General features: G+C 42.4%; 2 protein-coding genes across 3 annotated transcripts; both read right to left on the reverse strand.

The window, feature by feature from the left end:
* Positions 1-200: 200 nt before the first annotated feature.
* On the reverse strand, positions 201-16,837 carry baz1b (bromodomain adjacent to zinc finger domain, 1B). 2 transcript variants are annotated; one of them, XM_044119236.1, is made up of 22 exons: positions 15,953-16,837; positions 14,115-14,231; positions 13,424-13,568; positions 12,393-12,585; positions 12,198-12,319; positions 11,858-12,055; positions 11,157-11,339; positions 9,285-10,602; positions 9,041-9,202; positions 8,572-8,710; positions 8,285-8,466; positions 8,080-8,194; positions 7,869-7,967; positions 7,448-7,625; positions 7,172-7,357; positions 6,231-6,378; positions 5,806-5,946; positions 5,477-5,624; positions 5,252-5,367; positions 3,979-4,112; positions 3,774-3,880; positions 201-2,421 (listed from the first exon to the last, which is right to left on the reverse strand). In XM_044119236.1, exons 1-22 carry the CDS (start codon positions 16,069-16,071, stop codon positions 1,743-1,745), a joined length of 4,929 nt encoding a protein of 1,642 aa, XP_043975171.1. In that variant the 5' UTR covers positions 16,072-16,837; the 3' UTR covers positions 201-1,742. The 2 variants fall into 2 exon arrangements, with proteins under 2 accessions (XP_043975171.1, XP_043975172.1); XM_044119237.1 differs by lacking the exon at positions 5,806-5,946 and having other exon boundaries at positions 15,953-16,711.
* A 968-nt stretch (positions 16,838-17,805) lies between these two features.
* Positions 17,806-20,990, reverse strand: bcl7bb (BAF chromatin remodeling complex subunit BCL7B b). Its single transcript, XM_044119144.1, has 6 exons — positions 20,807-20,990; positions 20,264-20,339; positions 18,962-19,049; positions 18,662-18,820; positions 18,472-18,575; positions 17,806-18,330 (listed from the first exon to the last, which is right to left on the reverse strand). Exons 1-6 carry the CDS (start codon positions 20,917-20,919, stop codon positions 18,259-18,261), a joined length of 612 nt encoding a protein of 203 aa, XP_043975079.1. The 5' UTR covers positions 20,920-20,990; the 3' UTR covers positions 17,806-18,258.
* Between the last annotated feature and the right edge of the window lie 2,272 nt (positions 20,991-23,262).

Raw genomic sequence — 23,262 nt, forward strand, 5'->3', positions numbered from 1 at the left:
GTGTCCTACTTTTCAGAAACCCAAATCTAGTCACCCTAAGGAACACAGAAATACTGTAGTATGCATTAGTACGTTACACAAACCGTTATTACAGAAACTTAATTTCCATTCTTTTATGCATAATGAAGATAGTCAAAATATCAAATCTGGATCCAAATTAAGTGAACTGCAGTGCAAAAATACCATCAGAGACAATGACAAATGTTTTAATATTTTATTAAAAAGTAAAGACATAGTTCAGCCATCAAGGCTGGCCCGTTCTTCTCCCCAGTCCATTATCTCATGATGGCAGTGATTTCTGTCAGACCGACCCGACACCGGCCCTCAGCTCTGCCTAAATAAAATCAGGGAGAGCCATGGCCTCTGGCCTTTATCCTTTACGCGAGAAACCTCCAGCCAGCTCCAACCCTGCTTTAGACTATAAATATATATATTTAAAAATTTAAGTGTAAAAGCCTTTTGCAGGTCCGCCAAGAATAAGGAAAGCATCTACAAACAAGATTTCCCTCAGAGAGGGTCCAGTCGCCTTTTGTTTATTCTCCGACATCTCAGGGAGATTATTTTAATTTTATTTTTTTATTAAAAACAGCTTACTGGGTGAGCAAAACCAAGCTGAACAGAAACAGGTTGGGCAAAAACTTGTGACTAGAAAGTTTGGATGTTAAACAGCACTAGTAAAACACAGCATCTCACAGTACGGACAGGAAAAGAGGGGAATACGAACCATTGCCTTATCGGTATACACAAATATATAAATATATACACATTGGGCATTAATTAAAAAAAAAAATCTGATTTACATTGACTTTCTGTGTACTGCTGCTGCTGATACAAAGACAGATGTTCAAATGAAATATTTTTAATCCACCAATAAATTCTGCAGCAGCGATTGGAGGATTAAACGGAGAGGCAGAGCGCCCCCTGGTGACCACACCGAGACATTTTCTGGAACATGGCGTCAATTTTAAACTAAACGTTGGTTACGAAAGGTAAAAATTGTCATTTCTGCTGAGACGTGTTGTCTGTGCCTTTATTGGAAAGGTTTTCATTTACAATATCAAATAAAATGCGCCCAAAAAACAAAAATAAGTAAAAAAAAAAAAAGACACTGGTCTTAAATACTGTATAGAAATGATTGATCACACAATTTTATTTACGCCCGGTGCCGTTACTTTTACAAAGGAGGAGTACAAACAGGAGGATCATCTGAGGTGTTTTAAAGTGACAGGGCACTACAGACAAGAGGCTCTATGAGCCGCTCTGGTTCCTGAAGATAATCTGCAATCTGAAACTCAACCCAGTTGAAACTCCTGACCAGGAGTAATATGTGCAGAAATGAAATTAAAATATCTTGGCAGCTATAAATTACCCATCCAGGACAAAAAACAAAAAAAAACAAAAGGTCAGCAAAGAGATGGCCTGGCGACAAAGTGTCAGGATAGTGTGATGATGTCGACGGCAAACTGAAATATAAATCCTAAGAGCCATGAAAAAAAGTAATTATTGTAAAAGGTTAATTTTTCTTGGTTGGGACCAACAAAAAAAACACAAAAACATCATCGATATAAAAAATTTTACAAATATAAAGCAGGTTTTTTTTTGTTTTCCAAAATGTGAACATAAATTTGTTAACCAAAAACCAGTCCTTCTGAAATCTGAGTCCTGCTGGTTGTGTGGGGAGAGGAGGAGGAGGAGAGCCAGTGGTCCAGAGATTATGATGGAGAGGAGACACCTTGGGTTCTTCACGAGCGTTTCAGTCTCTTGGAATGTCGCTGCTGATGGCTGGGCTGCTCCTCGTCGCTGCTGGCGTCGCCCCGCCCCCCCCGCAGACGAGTTCTTCTCGTGCCCTGCTCCCCGTCGCTGTCCAGTTCCCTGTAATCCTTCCTGCCGGAGGCGCCAGAGGTCCTCTTGCTCTTCCTCCTCCTGCTGCTTCTGCTGATCTCCTCCTCCTCACTGTCCGCCTCGCTCTCGCTCTCCTCTTTCCGGCCCCGAACGTTCCTGCCTGTCTTCTGGTTCGATTTGCCATTTTGCATCTTCTTCTTGGGTTCCTCTACCTGCTCTTCGCAGTCCCCTTCATCGTCATCACCCTCCTCCTCCTCTTCTTCTTCTTCCTCCTCCTCGGATGAAGGAGGAGCTTGGTTGACGCGCTTGCGGGAGCGCCGGCGGAGGTAGCTGATTCCGGGGAGCAGCTTCTGGATGAGCTCGGTGAGCGTCTGCTCCGTCTTGCCCATGCAGGAGAGCACCGTGCTGCCCTGCTGGTTGTACTCCTCCGCGTTGGAGAACACCAGCTTCATGTCCTCCAGGAAGTCCTGGGCGTGTCGGTACGAGCCCTGGCCGAACTTCCCCAGCATCGTCTGGAAGTCCATGGGCTCCGAGATGATGTCCAGGTAGTCCTCAGCCTCGTCCAGGGAAACGGGCTCCCTGGAAGGGAACAGAGAACTCGTGAAGCGCCACATCAGGCTAAAGATCAGGGAGCGAACCGATTCACCATGGCTGAAGGGGAAATGACTCCCTCCTCTAGATATTAGGTCATTAATTAGCCACATTTTACTCGGTTTCACAGGAGTCAGCCAGACCCAGATCAGTTCCGGTCCTTTGTCTTTACCATTTATCCCAAAGCCTTAGCAATGGCTCACTGTCACTTTCCAGAGTGAAATATTCCTCATCATGTTTCAGTTTAAGTCAGGGGTCTCAAACTCCAGTCCTGGAGGGCCGCTGTCCTGCAACTTTCAGATGTGCCTCTGCAGCACCACACCTGAATAGAATATTTAGGTCATTAAGGCTCTGGAGAACTAATCTACACAAGAAAGAGGTAATTAAGTCATTTCATTCCAGTGTTTTGTACCTGTGGTACATCTAAAAACTGCAGGACAGCGGCCCTTGAGGACTGGAGTTTGAGACCCCTGGTTTAAGTGGAGTTTCTTTTTCAGGCCATGTCACATTTTTATTTCTTGATCATAGAGGTGTGACTTCAGTGATGAGACTGAATTCAACTCATTTTTTAATTTTTTTTGCCAATTATATGCAAATCAAGAGCAGGGATTATGTTTTTCCACTTAGGAAACTTTATTCCCCCCCTAAAATCACCATAAAAATAAAAAAACTAAATCTGCATTTCATATTTGATCGGGTTATCTTTGCCTGATATTAATAATTCATCGATGACCAAAAGCTATCCTGTGCGACAGCATGAACGGGAAGTGTGGAGATTAAAATTATAGCGTTTGTCATTCAAAAGTGTCGAATCCGTAGCTCACCGACTTCTCTTTCCAAAAATCGGTGCATATGAAGCCAATCTGAAGTATAAAGAACATGTCGCTCTGATGCCTGAACAAGGCATCGGATGATGATGGTTAGCGCTAGCATCGTGGCTGAAATACGATTACCGTATTTTTTGGACTATAAGCTGCTACTTTTTTTCCCACGCTTTGAACCACGCTGCTTATAACCTGCTGGGGTTTTCTGTCGATTTTTCTTCAACCACCAGGGGGCTCTTTAGCAGGAAGTCAATCATTGGAAGTCAAAATTGGCAATCAAAGAAGAAGGTGCTAAATTTCATTTAGAATAAGCACATGCTAGCAGCAGGCACGACTGAGAAATGCTTGCAAACTCATATGATGCAACCTTTAAGATGAAGGCTGTCGATCCGGATGTACAGGAGGGAAATAGAGCCGCCGCACGCAAGCAAATTTGCAGGTTCGGCTTATAGTATGGTGCACTCTATAGTCGGGAAAATATGGCATGTCTCTCAAGTGTTCCTGGTCCCAGCTCACCTGAAGGGCCAGCTATAGCGGAACTTCATCAGCTTCTTCAAGATCTCCTCACACCTCTCCAGCTCCAGCGCCTGCTTGCTGAGCCCTGTCTGGGTACTCTGCCTCACCTGGGGAAACACCATCACAATGATTAGCTAATGTCTCTCATTGATTCCACTTTTTTTTTTTCCCCCCCTCTTCCTTATGTTGAGGAGTGATTTCTCACCAGTTCGTCGATGTCTGCGGGGCTGCTGGGCCCGCCTCTCTGCTTGCTGCTCTGCCTGCTGGACACCTTCTTGGCTTTACTTTTAGAGCTCTTCTGTCGTGATGAAGACTGCTTGTTTTTCTTCCTCGGCCTCACTGTAAACAGGAGCAACATCAGGGCAGGGAAAGAACAGGACAGGATGTTTGCGCTTCACTTGTGCTTATGAAAGCTGGACACTGCGGACGTCTCAAGGCCCACTGATCCAGACTGAGGCTGAAAGGCTGAAGGGACTAAAATAATCAGAGTCATCTTCTCTGGAACCGTTCTTCGTGGTTATCCACGCCACGCAGGCTGGAGCCGACAGAGGGATCATCGCGCCACATTCTCCGAGTGAAGTCAGAGTGAGACATGGGAAGCTTCAAAGCAGAGTTCAGACCCGAGCGCTGATGAATGACGATGCGCAGACAATAGAGACGCAGCGAGGATGAGGCCTGGATTTTCCCCATCGGCATTCTTCTCATTCCCAAACATTAAGCGACGAGGAAGGCTCTCTCTCCAAAACCAGCTTCTGTAGAGCACTTCGCTTTTCCCATTGGTCTTAGTTTTTATAACAACAATTCATGTCCACATCCTAGATTTCTTTCAGCTAATTTTCAGATTTCTTGCTCTTTTTGACGATTTTCGAAGCTTAAGAAATATTTTAAGGAAAGAGGGGCGGCTGGAAGAATAGAAGATGAAATAATGGATGGGAGCTCTGCACAACAAATTAGTAGGGCTGGAACTATAAATCGGATTAATGGTGATTAATCCATTATAGATATCAACTAATTTAGTAATAGATTAACTAGAGTATATATAAAAAAGGTAATTTGCTGAAAAAAAAACCCCACATTCAGAGCATTAATCAATTCAAAACTGTACGAGAAATATGTACATTTTGCATTCAAAATGAAAAAAAATCTGTCTGTAAATTTGCTCTACCCAGAACATATCAGGTGGCACAGTAATGTAACGCTAAGTTGTGGCATTTTAAGCAATAAAATATTTTCTTATTCTAAAAAAACGTAATCGTTTATTTGCATCTGCAGAGTGTGCCGATATTTATCCGATTAGTCGTCAGAGTAATCAATAGAATAATCAATTACTGAAATAATTGTTAGTTGCAGTCCTACAAATGACTGTATGTTGCAATTTTGAGTTTTGATCCGTTTCCATGGTGACACGGCGAAGCCTTCCTTCATCAGATGTAGAACGCTGAATAAGAGTTTGGGATAAGTTTCTCTCAGATACTCACAGCTGTGCCCCATGGCTTTATAGTCATTTTCTTCCTCGTCCTCGTCATCGTCTTCAGAGCATTCCTCTTCAGACTCCTCCTCGCTCTCCTCTTCGTCGGTGTTTTGTTTATAATTCCTGCAACCAAAGAGTGAAAGATTCATCCTCTGTGGAGAAAGACAAACAGCAGACACGCGCAGGTCTCTGCAGCGTCAGGTAACTCTGCCGGCTCCGGACCCCCCCCCACCTTGAGCGCGAGCCCCTCCTGGCCATGGTGGGCTGGCAGGCCGGACACAGCCACTCCCCAGCAGGGATGCGGTACAGAGCCGGTCGCAGGCAGAACAGATGGAAGGCCTTGTTGCACTCGTCACACAGGATGAGCTTCTCATCATCACCTGGATCCGAAGAGGTTAAAAAAATAAAATAAAAAAAAATAATAAAAAAGTGAGGTAGAGAGTTTTTTTTTCCTGTTATTTAAAGAGCATTCCTTCACTTCATTCCTTTCCTGCTCAGTGGAAATCAAACTGCTGTGAGTGTTGCCAGTGCTGTGCAGGTAGCAGATCACTACAGGGTCACCTGAGGGCGTGCGGAGCTGCCGGCTCTCGACGTAGACCTGCCTGACACATCTACCCTGCTCTGCTCTGAGTTTTCTGCTGCCTCCCTGTCTGGGTCTGGTCCTACACTCCATCAGCCTTAGAGGCATGTCCTTCCTGAGCTCTGGACAGGGAGGAGAGAACTGCAGCATTCAGATAAACCATCTGTGAAAACTTAAAGAGGTAACAGGCAGTTCATCGCGACGCCGTTGCTCTATAGCAACCAGGGAAGAGCCGTTGCTGCTCCAGTTCTGTCGGGGTCAATGTTTCTGAAGTGAGTCTAGCTAGCTCAGAAAATAAGCAGGGAACAAAAACATCTGATGCACGTTTGCATACAAAAAAAATCCGACTGTGTTTAAAAAGAATAATAATAAAAATAAAAAAAAAGAAGTAGTACGCCTCCCTTACCTTTCCTGCGGCAGACTTTGCAGCGAGCGTTCTCGGCAGACATGTCCCACTTTATGCAGGCATCCAACATTCCCAGCAAAACGTGCATCCGGGAGAAGGTCAGCGCCTCCCTGATGGCCGACTTCCACTTCTCTACGGCTGTGGCTACCTGACAGGAGGAAATGAACCCAGTTTTGTTTTTTTAAATGATCAACCTGGCGGCTTACAGTGACTCTAATGCAGCAACTAACAATTCTTTTAGTAATTGATTAATTACCGCAACGATTAATCGCATGAATAGAGTGCCGTTTTTATACAATCATAAAAACAAATTCAAAAGATGCAAATGAAAACAAACAATTCAATTCCTTTATGAGGACGAAAGTCAACATTTTATTGCCTTAAGTGCAGCAGCGGCGTGCCTTTAGTGAATTTGAACCAGGCGAAGCTGAAACTGCCACTTAATGAGTTCTGAGTCGAACCTGTTTACAGACAAAAGCTTTAATGTAAATGGATTTTGAACAATTTTGGCTTAATTACTGCTGACTGGTTTTTCAGCAAATACTCTTTTTGAGTCTGCATGCTCCTGTTAACGATTAATCGATCACTAAATTAGCTGACGATTATTTCAAAAATCGTTTCAACCTTAAGAGCCTTGCAAAAGAAAACATTTATTACTTTGTTACAACGGCACACTCCAAAAGTATTTAAATCTTAGAAATGGAAGATGCACATGCGTCCATGAGTTTTACAAATGAAATTGCAGCCCTGAACAAAGAAACTTCTCCGCAGCATGCTCTGCTTGCTTTACGATTTTTAGGTGTTTAAGAATAAATTAGGCCAAATACATGCATAAGCCACATTTAATTTCACGCCATGACAAAATGTGGACCTTTAAGGTATGAATACATTTGCGAGACAATGGAAATGGAAACTCCTGTCCTGCTGTGTGGTGGTCTCACCCTGGCTTCTTCCGCTACTTTCTTCTCCTCGTCCACCTCCTCGGCCTTGCTGCTTTCTTCCCCTGCTTGTTTCTTCTTCTTCTTCTGTTTGGGAGCCATGAAGCCCTGCAGGAACTTCTTGATGACACAGGCCTGAAGCGTGATGATGCACTCACCAAAGTCCTTCAAGCTCTCCATGTCTTTCAGCTGAAGCCACCGGAGGGAAGCATAAATACAGTCACACAATGGAAAGACAGTCCACTGTGGGACATTTCTTTAAGCAATGAAGTGACTCACCTGCTCTTCTATATCTACGTTGTCATCCAGGTAGCCCAGTCCTCCCTTTTGCAGCCTGGAGGCTATCTCCTGGAGGTCGCTGCGCATGTATTTGAGCAGCTCGGCGTAGCCGTCGCAGCTCCTGAGTCCCAGTTTGGATTTACGACTCAAATAGATGGAGTGTAGGATGTCCTGGTACCTGAACATTTACAGTTTTATATTTACTTCAATTCTCTATTGCAGCCTTTTTGTCACATTGGTCATAAAAGCAGGTTTGTTTGCTCTGCTTCCTGTAGCAGTAGGTTTGGTTTTAAGGTTTAAAGGAAGTTAGACATTTTGCCTTATTTCTGCAGCAGGTCACATTAAGCTGGTCATAAGTCATAAGGCTGCACGGCCCTGTGTGTGTATGTGTGTGTGTGTTAAAGTAATTATGTCCATTCACCTGCTTTGGATCTTTAGCTTTAGCTCGCTCTCTCGGACTCCCTGAGGATGAAGACTTTCCACCAGCTCCTCCAGCTCAGCCGGGCTGTCGATGACGAACCTGGAAGAAAAGCCAGAATGTCAGATCACAAAGACGATCAAATTTAAATTAAGATGAAATGAGAATTAAAAATCAGAGTGCCATTGGAAAAACAGCCAATGTAGACGCCCACCAAAGATTCTGTCCCTGTTTGGGAATTGTAGTTTCAATACAGACGTCTGGTGCTGCCCCCTGCTGGACTCCTTCACTTGCAGCGCCGTCGACGCTTGCGTCGTCTTTTTCAGCTTCTGCAATTCAAACGCACAGCCGGTGTACAGGAAGCACACAACCGCACATGTAAACAAGCAGCCTAGTCCCAGATCTGATTGTAACTCTACCTTGCGAATCGGGTTGCGAGTCGGGAACTGAAGCTGCCTCGCTGCCTTCCTCTTCCTCTTCCTCCATCTCTGGCTCACCCGTTTTCTCCTCGGACGGAGGAGTGAAGCTGTAGTCGATGCCGTCGTGCACCCAGCCCTTCTCGACGTAAAGCCCGGGAACCACGTCGGAGAAAAGCCAGTATCTTCACAACAACAACAAAAACAACACAGTTGGGACTCATTCATCAAGGCCCTCAGCGGCCGTGGCATAACGCTGGACGAGGTCAGCACGCAGACGGAGCAGCAACCTGTTATGGTTTCTGTCTGTTCCGAGCGGCGTCCGGCGCATCACCAGTCTGGCTTTGGTTATGCCGTCCTGGAAGGCGCGTTCTGCTGCGGCTTTCTGCTTCCGCAGCCGCTCCTCCTCGGCCTCCTTCTCCATCCGCTCTGCAGAGCCAACACAGAAACCGTCAGTCAGTCAGTCAGAGTAAAGATGGAGAGGCTTGAAAGGCCTCTGCACCGAATGATGCATTTTATCACAACATTTAGCACAGAGATGCAACAATCCACTTCTTTCACTTTCGATACTGATACAGATATCTGAGTTTTAGAAACAACCCATACTCATCTAATCTATTTCTTTTTTAAAATAGGTATAAATGTACTGAATTACACATTTATTTGGTAACTCTGCACCAGTACACCACAGTTAAATAGCTTCAGAAGCTTGGTCTAACATGGCCAGAAGCCAAATGACTGACCAGCTGCCAGGTTTACCTTTGTTCTGCCGGTCCAGCTCCTCCTTCTCCTTCTTGGCCTGCATGGCCATCAGACGGCGGCTCTTCACCAGGCTGATCAGATCCTCGGGTTCCGGCTCCGGCTCCACCTTCACTTCCTTCTTGCTCTCCTTTTTAGCTGCTCCCTCCTTTTTCTTCTCACCTTTGAGCCAAGGAAACGTAAAAGTTGGTAAATATCTTAACGTGTCAGATGATCCCGTGACACAAACCAGGACTGAGCCCACCTTTGCTCTCCATCTCCTTCTTCATCTTCTTCTCTGCCTTCTTGCGGTCGTTGACCTCCTTCAGCATGGCCAGGCGCTCCTTCCACAGCTCCGCCGAGCGCTGCTGCATGGCGTCCACGTGGTCCTCCACCGAGTAGGTCATGAGGATGCGGTGACACAGCGCCACCAGGAGGTCCACCTTCTCCTCCGGGCTCAGCTCGAACACCTCCACCGTCTCCAGCTTCTCCAGGAACTCGCTGCTCACCACGTCGTCGTAGCCGCCGACGGCGCCCGAGTCCTCCGAGCCCTGGCCGCTCTCGTCGTGCGCGTCGCACGGCCGCAGGCACAGGCGCGTCAACTCCGACGCCGAGTGCATGGTGAGCGGGATCTCTGACAGGGACATGTCCAGCTCACTGTAGCCCTCGGCCAGCTCGTCCTGCAGCAGCGTCTGCAGCAGCACCACCAGCACGCGGTTCAGGTAGTGGAAGCCGGAGCGCTCCCCGGCCAACGCCTCCATCAGCGCCACTGCTGTGATCGGATACTGGTCCTCGGGCATCAGCAGCCCGGCGTAGCAGTGGAGGAATTCCACCACCATGGCGACGCTGCCGAACAGCGTGTTGGGCAGGCCTTCGGGCATGTCCACCAGCTTGAACGTCGGCAGCGCTTTGCCACCGTCGATCTCCTGGTCCTCGTATCTACGCGACTGCTCCTGGCGGACCAACATCTCCTGCTTGCGCTTCTCCTTGGCCTTTTCTCTCAGTTTCTCTTTGAGCTCAGCACGCCTCCTCTTCATCTCCTCGTTCTTCTCTTCTTCACTCATGGCTGCCCATCTCTTCTTCTGCTCCAGCAGCTCCCAGCGCTTCTGTACCAGCTCCTTCAGCTCGTCCGGCAGACGCCCGCGGTCTTCGGCGGACAGCGTCTTGGCAGCTTTGGTTATGAGGGAAGAGAGGGACGTCTTCTTATCCTCTTTTCCCTTGTGCTCCTTGTAGTAGCGGACGAGGTGCAACGCCATGGGGTGCAGCGGCTTCCCAAGTTTGGGTGTGCCCAGGCTGGAGCTGCGAGCCCGCTTCTTTGGGCTCCCTGCAGGGGTTCCCTTAGCCAGCTGCAGCAGAGTCATCTGCTTCATTTTTGGCGTCTTATCGCCAGTTTTCCCATCTTTTTTAGAAGATTTTAGAACATCAAGTTTCTTATCGCCGCCCTTTCCGCTTTTCTTGCCATCTTTTTTGTCCCCGGTCTTCTTGCCAGACCTTGGAGTGGAGGGAGCAGAGCCTTTTCCGTCTCCTTTCTTAGGAGTTCCAGAGTTCTTTACCTTGAGGGGGGAACCATTCATCTTCATCTTCTAAAAGAAATAATAATTTAAAAAAAACAACTTATTATTTAAAACACAGAGCTTAGTGGTGTGCAATGTGGCTTAAATTCAAACTCCAAACAAATAGAAGATATGTTTAAAAAAAAAGAAACTCGGTGAGTGCATTGGTGGAAAAAGAATAAATCTTAATACCAAAATAAGATTAATTAATAAAAATGGATTTATCACAGAGTCCTAACAGAGATGAAAAAAGTAATTAAGAAACACTTTTATACAATTGACACTTTTCACACACGGCATCAGACCACGTCTGTTAATTTTCATCATGTGCAGTTATTCATTTATGCCTGCAGGTGGCCAACGGTGCTGCAATACAACAGTAGAAGAAGAACTACCACAGCAGCACAGAAGAGGAACAGCTACAGGAGTCAAGATGTGCCGTTTCCATTCATGTTTTATTCAGTAGGGCAAACATTACTGCACAATGCAAGTTTTAAAAAAAAATTGCTGCTGTTGCTGGTGTGTATTGCAACAGCATAGCATATTCCCTTCCCACTTTATAAAGTGGAAACCCGTCAACTAACCTGCATGTGACCCCATATGGTGGGACTAAGAGGCAACCCTTCTTTCTTCTTTTTCTTCTTCTTCTCTCCCTTCTCATTTCCTGAATCCTCTCCAGGAGTGTCACCGGTTTTCACCTTCTTGTTAGGTTTGCCTTCAGGAGAAGTCAAGCTTTTACGCTTCGTGGACGGGTTTCCTGCCAAGAACTGTCGACAAAGAAAAGGAGTGAGCACACAGAAAACGAAACTATTGCTCAATATTAAAGTGTCTTGGGGAAAAAAAAAATATATATATATATATATTAATACGCCCTGAACTTCTTTTTTCTTCTACACTTGTCACACTTAAATCACAATTTTGAATTAATTTGTTGAGGTTTTTATGTGGTCGTTCAGCACAAAGTGGCTCAGTCTTGGGAAGTGAAAAGAAATCATGAGTGCATCTCATAGCTGCCAATGGTTTTAAACTTCACCACATCTTCATCCCTCATCTTTGTCGTGTTCCTTGGGTCTTGTTGATGCCATTTGTTTACAAATGTTCTCAAACAAACCTTCACTGGATCTACACTGAGGTCCTTCCACTTCCTGTCAATACAGTACTTTGTGTGGGCCTTTCACATAAACTCTCAAGAAAAACAAATTTCAGTTTGTGGTTATCATGTTAAAAAAAATAAACTTAATGGAATATGAATCCCTAAGTATAAGAAAAGGTATATATTCATTACCTTTTGCGGATCAAGGAGGAAGTCGCTGAATTTACTGGGCAGGTTGTATTTTTTCACCAGGTCATCTTCGACCACCCAGGGGGCACTTTCTCCTTTGCCCAGCCTCAAGGCGTAGTGTCTGATGAAGTAGCGCATGATCTCCTTGGTAGGAGGTCGCTCTGTTCTATAGAGACTCTCTGCTGGGACATCGCTGATCACCTATTATTAGTAGAGGAAGATGAGAGAGCAGGGTCACTTTCAGTAGCAACTAAAGGACATACTGATGGTTGCATTAAATCTGAGAAAACCCAACAAAAGCAGCACAGTACAAGCATGCAATTATCAATAACGAGCTACTCACCTTATCCTCATTGATGAGCTTCACGTCATACTTATGAGGAAGGAATTTGGGCATGACCCATCTCCTCTTCTCTTCCTTCATGGCAGTGGTAGCTTTCCTTGGAGAACGGCGCGCTCTGTCACCTATTAGCACGCACCGACGACATGTTAGAAAACAGGAAGAGGCCTCAAAACGCTCTGAGGGTCGACAACGTACTCAGACTCTCCCTTCTGTTCTCCTCCTCTCGAGACGGAGGCTCCTTCCTCTGGTTCTCCTGGCTTGCGTTCTCCTTGTCGCTGGATGGGGAGTCACAGGCACCTTCAAGCTTCTTCTCACCCGACTCACCCTCTGAGGTCTCCAAGGGGTGAATCTTCATCACTTTCACTCGCAAACTTTGGTCTTTTCCCACCTAGAATTAGCAGCGAGGATAAAAGAAAAAAAAAAAAAAGCGTGAAACTTGATCAGAACTGGAGCATTTAATGAAATGATTGTTGAAAGCTTATTGACGATCTACTGAACTTAAATCCATCAAAACTTTATTATATTTCACAGGAGCTTTTTTTTTTTTTTAAAGGGGCGGTATTATGTTATAATGTTATTCACTCATCAAGAAAAATAAATGGACTGTTACTTTGATCCTTTCATGTGCGTTTTATGAAATTCTTGAATATCCTGTGGCAGCTATCCAGGGGTACCTAAACACTTGTTTCACAAAGCCCCGCCCATTTCCACAAAGCTCCTCCTTGGAGTTTCTGCCTCACAGAGCACATCTCCCCCAGGCATTCCCCACTTGGCTCCTGCAGACTAGTGGCAGCAGCCATTAGCAAACACCTGGTGGAACTACGAGTCTTCTGAACTTACTATAGAAACTACTTCTCAGCCCAACGCTCCTAATGTAATGTAAATTATGTAAACTGTATAATGAGGAGCATTGTTGACGTGTAGAAGGCGGAGTGCCGGAAAGAGCAGGAGCTTCTTAAAGAGACAGAAGTCCAATTTCAAGGCATTAAATTGCTAATTTCTTTTAAGTCATGTTTGATTTAAAAGATATGTTGGTTGTTGTAATTGTGAAGCACTTTGATCAACTGCTGTGGTTTGAAATGCTTTTCAAATAGATTTGACATTGACATGTAGCATTTTTAAAACAACTGAAGGTAACAGTTACTTGGTTGTGCTATATGTGGCTACAAATTATTCATCTGGGATAAAAACGGTGCAACAAGTGAATAAAAAAAAACAAAACAAACCAGGAAGTCACACTCTTCACCAACAGCATACTTGGTGAGGATTTCCACCCAGGCCATCTCCACCAGTTTGTCTAAGGACACCGTGTTGTGGTGGACCATCTCAAGGACTGGCTTCTCAAACCACAGAGGGTACTCCTCCTGAAGCCTATAAAAAAAAGAAAAAAGAAAAAAAAAGTTAGTGTCACACTAAAATTATACAATTTATGTTAATATTACCATTATTATGAATTATAATATCTTTATTTTCAATATGTTGTTCACAGGTTCTTTAAGGTCTTTGAAGATTTGTTGGGATGCTGAAAAAAAAGCAGTCACCACTAGGGGGAGTACACAATCTGGGGATATAATTAGAGTTTAAATACAGCTTATGACCCAGAGTGATCTGAGCACCTCTTTATCTGCTCTGCACTATGAGGCCTTCCTAAGGTCATGTTGTTAGAAAGACGTGGCTAAAGGAACCGTCATCAGACCATTACACATTGAAGTATGACAAATTCAGACATTATATTAATACAATGAGAGGTGGAGCTCATCATTATCTCAGCCGTGGCAAAGTAGTAAACCATATGACCTTCGCCGGCAGACTACAGTTCCCTATGATCAGATTCAGATTTCAAATGAATAGCAGAGTCCATATAAACTGTTTGCAATTATTTACAGAAATCGGATCATTGAAGTCTCTCGCACTTACAGCTCTGTGACTTCTTGTTCCTCCTCCCAGGCCTCTTTGTGAGTAAGCTGGAGGCTTCCTGTGCTCTTGCATGTCCAGATGCGTTCATCATACCTCTGCAGGCGTGCCTCATACTCTCTATACACGGTTTGTCAAGGGCGGTGCGATATCTAAATGTGAAGTGATTGGCTTTCTATCAAAAGCCAGATGCAGTTATATGATGTGGATGGGAAAAGTTGCAAAGCATTTAAATTTATTTTGTAAGCAATATGAACGCATCAATGTCTTCTTATTATTTATTAATAAAACAAGTTAAGTGTTTATTAAACTAAAGAAGGTACAATGTATGGTCCTTCCTTTCCAACTTTTTCTGTTATTTACATGAGTCCTCTGTCCAGAGACAGCTTATACTACTATTAAACAGAGAAGCCTTGCTAGCACTCTTCCAATGGATGATCTAAACTAATGTTTTTTGATCTGCTTATGGTCTGTTGTAAGAAAATATGCTTACATAACTGCAATAATCTACATGACCAGCAGGAGGTCACTTAAGAGTTATGGTTTGATCAACAATCATATTCTCTCCATACGTTGACTGACCCAAACAGAAATTAAAATAACTTTACAAGGCAAAATATTCTTGAATTATTTCAGCGTTAGATTATTTATGTGCTTACAATTCATCCATCCTTTGTCTACATCTGCTCATCTTTGCAAGATTCCAGACAAGCTGGTGTCCTTTCCTTTCCTTTAATTCGAGAAGAGGTGGGGTTCGCCCTGAACATGTAATTTATTATATGTAGCCTATGAAATTATTAGAATATTTCTAGAGATGCACCAATCAATTGCCAAAAGGGCAGAATCGACCAATTTGTCCTTAATTGGCTCCAAGCAATGATCAGCAGGTCAAGACTCAAAAACAAAATGTTGATTTCCTCCAATTCATTGATGTGTTCCCCTTCCCACAACTATCATGAATGGCATCTAACATTAGCAGGAAGATGGAAGAAAACATAACTAAAGTTTCTTGACAATGGTCTTGTTTATAGTTGGTCCTCAGTAAGAGGTCATCTGTTCAGTTTTAAAACATAACAGCTGTGTCACTAATTAAAATTAAAATACCATAACAACGAAGCAGGGAGTCACGGGAGCACCTGGCTACCTTTACTCCCATCTACGTGCTGACAGCTAGCTACACAACCTGCCTGCCAGCTAAGGTCTACTGGCGATTGTTTCATACCAACAACCCCTAAACAAGAGGCTACAAAGGCACAATTATAATCCAAATAGCGAGTAAAACCTTGAGACAATTTGTTTCAGCATCCTGTTGTCCTTCAATAGATACGCTGTAAGGTTGTTGTGTGCTAACATGACCAGCTAGCCCCTGCCAGCAGAGCTACCGCTTTGCTCCGTGGAAGGAAGGCCAGCACCATTGTGACATAATGGGATGCCTAGCGTTAGCAGTGCGCTAACTAGCCCTCCTAGCATCGTTAGCTGTCAGCTTAGCCGTGAAAGCTGAAAGTGAAAGATACTCGCCCGCATTTTACGAACAATCAAGCTAACTTTAGTTCTATGTTTGATTCTAATCTGTTTCAAAGCCTAACGAATAGCTGCAATGTACTAGTTAGGGATGTGACATGGTTAGCTGGGAAGCTTGTCATCCAGTCTAAACTGTGTACATGTAATTGAGACATGAAGGGACAGAAATGACAGGTAATGTCAAATTCCTTAACCACCTTAACAGGCCTGTGAATAAAAATGATGGAAGCGTCTAACTGCTAACCAGACAAATAAAAGACAGACCACTAACGTAGCGAATGGCTTGGTAGATCGATTCAAACCATGATGTTAAAGGATACTCTTTGTTCCTGAAGGCCTCCTTGGTATGCTCGATGATGTAGACCTCTTCTCCCGGGCCTGGTGGCTCGGCTAGCGGCTTAGCCAGCGGGTACGGTTTCCGGCCCAGAAGCGGTGCCATGGCAGATCCAAAGACGGCACGAGTGCCAGAGGTTGAGCGTGACTTTCTGGCAACAAACTAGCACAACCTTACTCCGTGATAGTTCTTAGCATGTATCCAAGCCTCGGTAATATAGGTACCGAGCGATAGCACGTCTCGCGTTACAGCCGGCAGGCCCCGGCTCTGAGCGTGCCGAAGCTAGTTAATCAGCTAGCAGTCTGGATCTCTATCTCGTTGCAAAACAATAACAGTGCGCTTCTCACCGATGGCCTCATCGCAACATTCTCCGCTTCTGCAGCTGCGGAGACACGCTGGTTTTAACCAGAATTCCGGGAAGTAAAAGATATTAAAGCTTTGCTCCGACGGGTTAGTTGGTAAACTTTTAGTTCCTTCAGGTGAACACGAAAGGATGAGAGCCACACCGAAATCAAACTCGCGGCAACAGCCAGAGCTCAATTCGGCTGCAGTTTTACAGTCCTAACAAAATATTTTTAAACTAGATCTGATCTTTTTTGCTGATAGGCTGTGCTGTCGAGGTTTTGTTTTATCAATAAACAATATTCGCAAGTGTCACAAGAAAGTATCCCCAATCAAACAAGAGGTTAATTCCCTGTCGAAATGGCGGGAGTTTCTAGTCCACCGGCAAAAGAACCTTCAGCCAGTTTCCCCGGCAGCAAGCAGCGCCTCACCTACGCCCCGCCTCCCCTCAAAGCTCATTGGCTGTCTTGGCGTAGCGCCCTGATTGAATTGCTGAGAATTGGCTATCATTGGCTAGTACAGCCTGTCTGTCATCATCTGTCAGTAGGCACATTAAATAAACCGCTTTTATTGAACAGAAAATAATAGGAAGTTGCCTGAAGATGACAAAATCCCTAACTAACAAAAACCAAAACAAACTTGAAAGAAATTGTGTAGTTAATCTACGTTTTTTCTCCCAATTAATTTTTGAACTTTATGTGATCCATTTTTATTTTTAACAGGCCTTTCAGAGCTCTGCTTTTAGTTAAATGCAGAGCACCTTCTTCAACACACATGGAGGGTAGCTATTAGTCTTTAGCGCTGCCTCCGAGGGTTTGATTTCTGATCCCTGGACTTTTCTGTCTTCCCCACTTCTCTACCTGCCTATTACATGTCTGGTTACTGTGAATAAAGTGCAGTACTTTAACAAAACCTTTTTAGAAAAAAAAATTAAAAATTACTTATAATGGCGACAGCCTTTCCAATGGCGGCTTCATTTGGGAGAGACAGACACTGCAAAAAAATTTTATGTTAAAGTTGTATTTTAAATCATCTTTATTCAATAATTCTTTAATAAATTTTGAACAATACAGTCCTGATATGCTCAGTCTTCACATTGCAATGTATTAGGAGAATGTAATGTTCTCCTACTACTATTGAAATGTTCTTTAAATAGAATGAAAGTTTCATGCATCTTAAGTTGCACATAAAAAAAAAAAATCAGTGTTTAGTCTAGAATCCAGTTCAAGTTTAATTGGTTTTGGTATTTTAGATTTGGAACTACACACAAAAAACAAAACTGAAAAAAAATGGTGAAATGTAAACTTTCAGTTCATCATCAAAATTAAAGTAATCAACTTCTGGAAATGCATTTAAAACTTAAACCAAACACAACTGATAATGTTTCTTCACTTAAAGCACCAGTGGCACCCACAAATAAGATTACATTCAAAGGGGAGAACCATACCACTCAGGATTGTTTACAGAACATATTGATTGTTTTTAAAAAGCAAACTATTGATTTTTTAAAAATCACTTTATTCTTGAATGAAACAAACCATAAGATTTATCACAAGAAACATCAAATTAAAAATGTAATGTTACACTTAAACATCAATCTGCATAAAGCTGCACATGAAAAAAAAGGCTTGCCAGTATGTTCATAAGAATAGCAAAAGTCTAACTAAAGTACAACTTAGAAAATTTAATGTTTACAGCATCTGAAGTGAGATACCTAGAGCTGCGTACATATATATAAAAAAAAAACTGTCTTCATTCAGTTAAAAACAAATCAACCCAAACAACAAAACACTAAATACTAAACATAAAAAAAGCTAAATCATTTTCCCTAATTGCTGAAATGTAATATCTGAACCAGAAATTTTCTGAAAGCTTTGCTAATCTTACATCAACCAAGAACAAGTAAGTTGTCCATTTGGATAGAACGAATAAGGGGGTTTGGGGGGCAAGCTATCTCAAGGCATTATTTTCCCCTGTGCAAATCCTCTTTAAAGGTGGTGCTCCCGATTCATCTAATTCATCCTGTTGGGGAGGGAAAAAAAGGGTCATGTTGCAGCAATTGTTTTAAAAATTACATCACACAACAGATGCTCAATATGTAAAATCTATTTAATAAGGAGCGGTATTAGCATTCTTTATTGAAATAGGTTTCATGTACAAAACCTGAGTGTCTGGAGTTCTCCGCCTGGCAGTTCCAGATGTAAGCGGGTCCTCCTTGATGAGCGTCGGCGGCTCGTCTGCACCCTCCCGACCTGAATGGACTGGTTCTGGAGTACAGTGTTCGCAACATAAACGTAGAGATTGTTAAAGTGAGTAAAATGAGCACCTGTTGATTAAAGAGAAGCTCTCATACCGTCGACCGTCTCCTGTCCGAGCATCGGAGGCTGAGAGTCTTCAGCCCGCAGGTTGTAGGTATGTGGAGGGCTGACGTGCTGCGAGCTCGACGTGCTGCTGCTGTTGTCAAGTTTTGGCTGATAAACGTCCGACAGAAAGCTCTGGTTGCTGTTTTCATCTGTGAGCATATCGCATGACTTCTTCAATTTTTGAAACAAGCTTACTTGTGATTAAAAAAAAAAGAAAAATCCTATTCCAGTTGATTCGAATCTCGGCGTGCTTTATCGTTACCCTCGTTAAACCCCAACATAAAACCTACCGGTGAAATCCAGCATTGAGTTGGTGTTTTCAATCACTACATCTTTGAGACCCCGGACCTCTCCACTAGTGGATTTGGTGCGAAATATCTATTGGATTAAAATAGATTATAAAAATATATTAGATGGAGACAATCTGTGGCAAACATATTTCAATATGATGCATATAATTGAATTCTTTCCTGTAAAAATAAACATTTTAAATTATACATAAAGTATGTCCCGCCATCATTGGCAAACGTCACTTTTTAAACATTCAACTCCAGCACACTATCTGTATCCAGATTATAGATGGTTGATATAAGTGCTATAATCTTACTTGAAGAAATATACATTTCAGATATGGTGTATTCAAGTGTATTCAAATTCCCAGCACTTTTTTTCTCCATGTGTTAACCACAAACCTTAATGTAATGTATTAGGATTTTATGTGACAGATCAACACAAAATAGTCCATTTGTATCAAATGGAAGGAAAAATAATATTTTCAGATTTTGTATAACTACATAAAGTTATACAAAATCTTTACCGAACCTCTGGAGCCTTCATCGAAGAACCAAATGTTTTATTCTAACCACTTAAAAGTAGCTTCACACACTAATAATTGAAATAATATATTTTTTTAATTATTATAACTATCAAGAAAGATAATTTAAGTAAATGGATCACACAGGATGTGAAATATAAATCATAACTACAAACAACCACACTGTAGCTATCCATATGTTTGTGTTTTTCAGAATATTCATTTCAGACAGAGAAAAATATGCATCTGCAGGTACAAAAATTGGAGAGGTGAACTTAGCCTGAAGTACATACATATTTAAGAAAAACTTAACTTAGGATAAAAGTTAAAAGAAAAAAAACAAACATAAATGATACTTTTGATGAGGACAATTGAACTGATGTTTTAAAAATCTATTCATTCTGGTAAATGAATGGATAGATACGATTGATAGATTGGTAATCTAATTGATAGATTACCAACCCAACAGAATAACCAACATTTAAAACAGCTACTTATAACAAATTAAGGAATGTTTTATATCTTATATATTTTTTATTTCATATTCAAACTACTGTGGTATCTATCATTAGTAAAGATATAATCAGTGTTTTTTATCTTATCTTCAATGCATTACACTGTCATGCCTGTAGTTTATATGTGTGACACTGTTGCTATGTGGGATGCTATTACTTATATCTAATGTGATCAGAAAAAGGATTGTGGATTGACTATATGTAATGATGGCTTGCCATACCACAGTCGGAGCGGTAACTGTTTATGACGGAGGCCCACACACCTGCTTTGTCTCCGTTACTGGAACCCACTTGAAAATACGTAAAGATGTGTCTCCAACAGTCACCCATTTCTTCTCCCTGTGGATCAGATTCATTTGATTATTATCAGATCAGGGTTCAGAACGCGCTTAGCTTTCGCGTGATCTGCTCGACGGGCATCAGTCAGTGATAAAATATGCTGAGCGCGTTCTCTCTGTCCACGTCAGATATAATTGAACTTAATGCGCTCACTGACAGTTTCAGCTACAGGCTATTATTCGTGACCTTTTCGGTGGTGCTTACTGTCGGCGTTATTCAGAAACTAACGGGGCAGTTCAATGGATTGAAACCCGCTGCATGTGAAGCTGCTGGAGCCATATTGACAGCTCTCAGCGGAAAAACTCAACACGCCCCGCCCCTCTTGCCGACCAGAGGCGCTGATTGGCCCGAAGCCCTGTCAATCATCTAACTTTTCCGACTGAAGTTTGTTGAGCGACGCAGCAAGATAGCAGGCAGCGGTCCACTAAACATTCCCCTCCATATTGTCCTTTAGATAGCCCACATACCATTTGCGCACTTTCTCGATGGCTGCCAGAACCTTTTTAATGTCGTCTTTAGCCCGACTTCGGGTCTCCGCTCGGCCTGATCGTCCCGACATCTTGGTGCTGTTATGATTCATCTACAGATGCATCTGAAAACTTCCAAGACCAAGCCCCAGTCTTCTGTAACATTGGTAATCTCGCGAGACTTAATTAAAAGACTTTCACCCTCTCTCCTTTTATGGCTTTTCTTTTTACTCTATCAGCTGTAAAGAGAGGGCAAAGACATTTTTATGCTATTTATTCTCCAATTTCTTTTTTGTTTTGTTTGATCTTTTCTTTGCTGACTTCTTAAAAGGAAATACATCAAATAATATTATAGTAGTGCCCTAGCTAACTAAAATCAAACACTCAGTTGTGTTGATATAACCAGGTTTCATGCTATACATCTTATCTAGGGCACTTACTTTTTTTCAGAATATAAATTTTAAATAAAAAATTCTAACGTATTTTTCAAGTATGAGAGAATTTTTAAAAAATATATCACAATGAAAAATCTGATGAAAAACCTTGTGGATATAAAACAAACAAAAAAAGACAGAATACAGTTACATAGTTTTCAGAAATTTAAAGTCTGTGGTGTTGTATTCTAAAAGGATGACATTCACAGTTTATCTCTGTCAATTGGCTTGAGCTTAAGCTGTTTTGCAAAGATAAATGAACAATGAATTTAACAGGTGAGCTAAACATAAATATATGGTTCACATTCCAGATTTACTTTTAAAACAAATTTAAACTTATATCATTTCCACTTCATAATTATGAGCTACCCTTTGTTTCTCTGTGACATTCTATTACAATAAAATACAACAAAGTTGCTGTAACATGATAACATGTAAAAAGGTTCTGAAAGTTTAAAGATTTTTTGTGGAGCTTTGCGATCAGTGTCTGTGATGGACTGACAGCCTGTCCAGATTGTAGCTTGCCGTTTTTCCCGTTTTCTAGCTGTTCAATGTTTCAGTTCTTTTTGAACAACTTGCTGTTCTTTAACAAGGAGTTTCATGACAAACTTCGCCATAGGTGCCTGATCCATGAATTGACCAATAAATGTCCTGGTTCAATCAGAACTGCTGTTCAAACAGTCCTTCTCATGATGCTGTTCACGTTTTGACATCATAAGACCAAGGCAAGACCTAACAACTGACCGACAGTACCGTGTGATTGCAAGACTTCAGACCGGAATTTATCTGGCAGAGTCGCACTTAGCTTAGAGGTTGCAACAAATAGACTGGAAAACTCACAAAAAGAAATAGAATTGGACATCCTTTGGCTACATTCTGAGACATTAACATTGTATCTTGTTAATGGCACCAACCCACTGTTTCTGGCTTTTCAAATTATACATTGTTCGAGATGAGGAAATCATCATCACATGCTTCTACTTCACTGCCTTACTTTCATAATAAGTCACTCCAGCATGAACTAGGGAGCAACTAAACTGTCTCCCTTGATAATAAAAATACAAACTCACGTTATTGTAGTTTCTGTTTATGGCCAACAGAGGACAGCATTTAGTCACGCAAACCACCCAAGCTTTTGTTTGTTGTACGTAAATTGGTGACTCAGAGCAAAGGTTGAAATTACTTGGTACTCCTGTCATGACAGTGACCAGCTTACAAAAAATCTACCCGAGGTGGCTTTCGCATATCTCTTTTTCTCTATTTTTCTTTTATTGTCAAATGTGCTTTAAATTATATTTTTGTAGTGTGAGCAAATGTTTAAGCCAAAGGTCAGACACGTTTTCACAGTAAAAATGCAACCTCCCAACTATATGACACTCACTCTGTGTCATAGCACTTAATGTTTATTACCTTGATAAACAAAATCTAATGGCTGGGTAGCATTTAAAAAAAAAAAACAAAAAAAAAACTCATAATGAGCCTCCTGGCAGTGTGTTTTGTCCGGGCTGAGGCTGGAGTTAATGAGTGTCTATACATGTCTCCGACCGTGTGGGCGGATCCTACTGGGGCTGCAGCCAGTGGCTGGAAACTCTGGGAGGAGTCAGTGACCGTTGCCAGAGAAAATATCCAAATAACAGTCTCATGCTGCCGAAAGCTTTCAGGGCACCTTCAGTGTTGGCCTGCTGGTTCCTGTGAGGACTCTGTGAATAAAAGCCTTCATAACTCTGAGTCCCGTGTTTGTGCTCCAGTTAGTAGCCCATATTTAAGAATGCAAACTGGACTCCTCCACACCGTAATATACCAAGAATCAGATTCATGTAAACTGCTGAAGTCAAAATGATAACAGATGTGAAAATGTTTCAAAAAATGTTTTATTGAGTTAAAATACGTCAGAGTATAAGAAATGTATTTCACAGCTTGTGGACTTGCAATGTACCTAGCCACATTAATGTATTTCTTTTGATTTTATTAAGCAAGTGAATTTGTTTTTTAAAACCTTCAAAACCAGGAAATCAGTTCAGG

This window comes from Gambusia affinis, linkage group LG06, assembly GCF_019740435.1.
Source record: "Gambusia affinis linkage group LG06, SWU_Gaff_1.0, whole genome shotgun sequence".
NCBI classification, from domain to species: Eukaryota; Metazoa; Chordata; class Actinopteri; order Cyprinodontiformes; family Poeciliidae; genus Gambusia; species Gambusia affinis.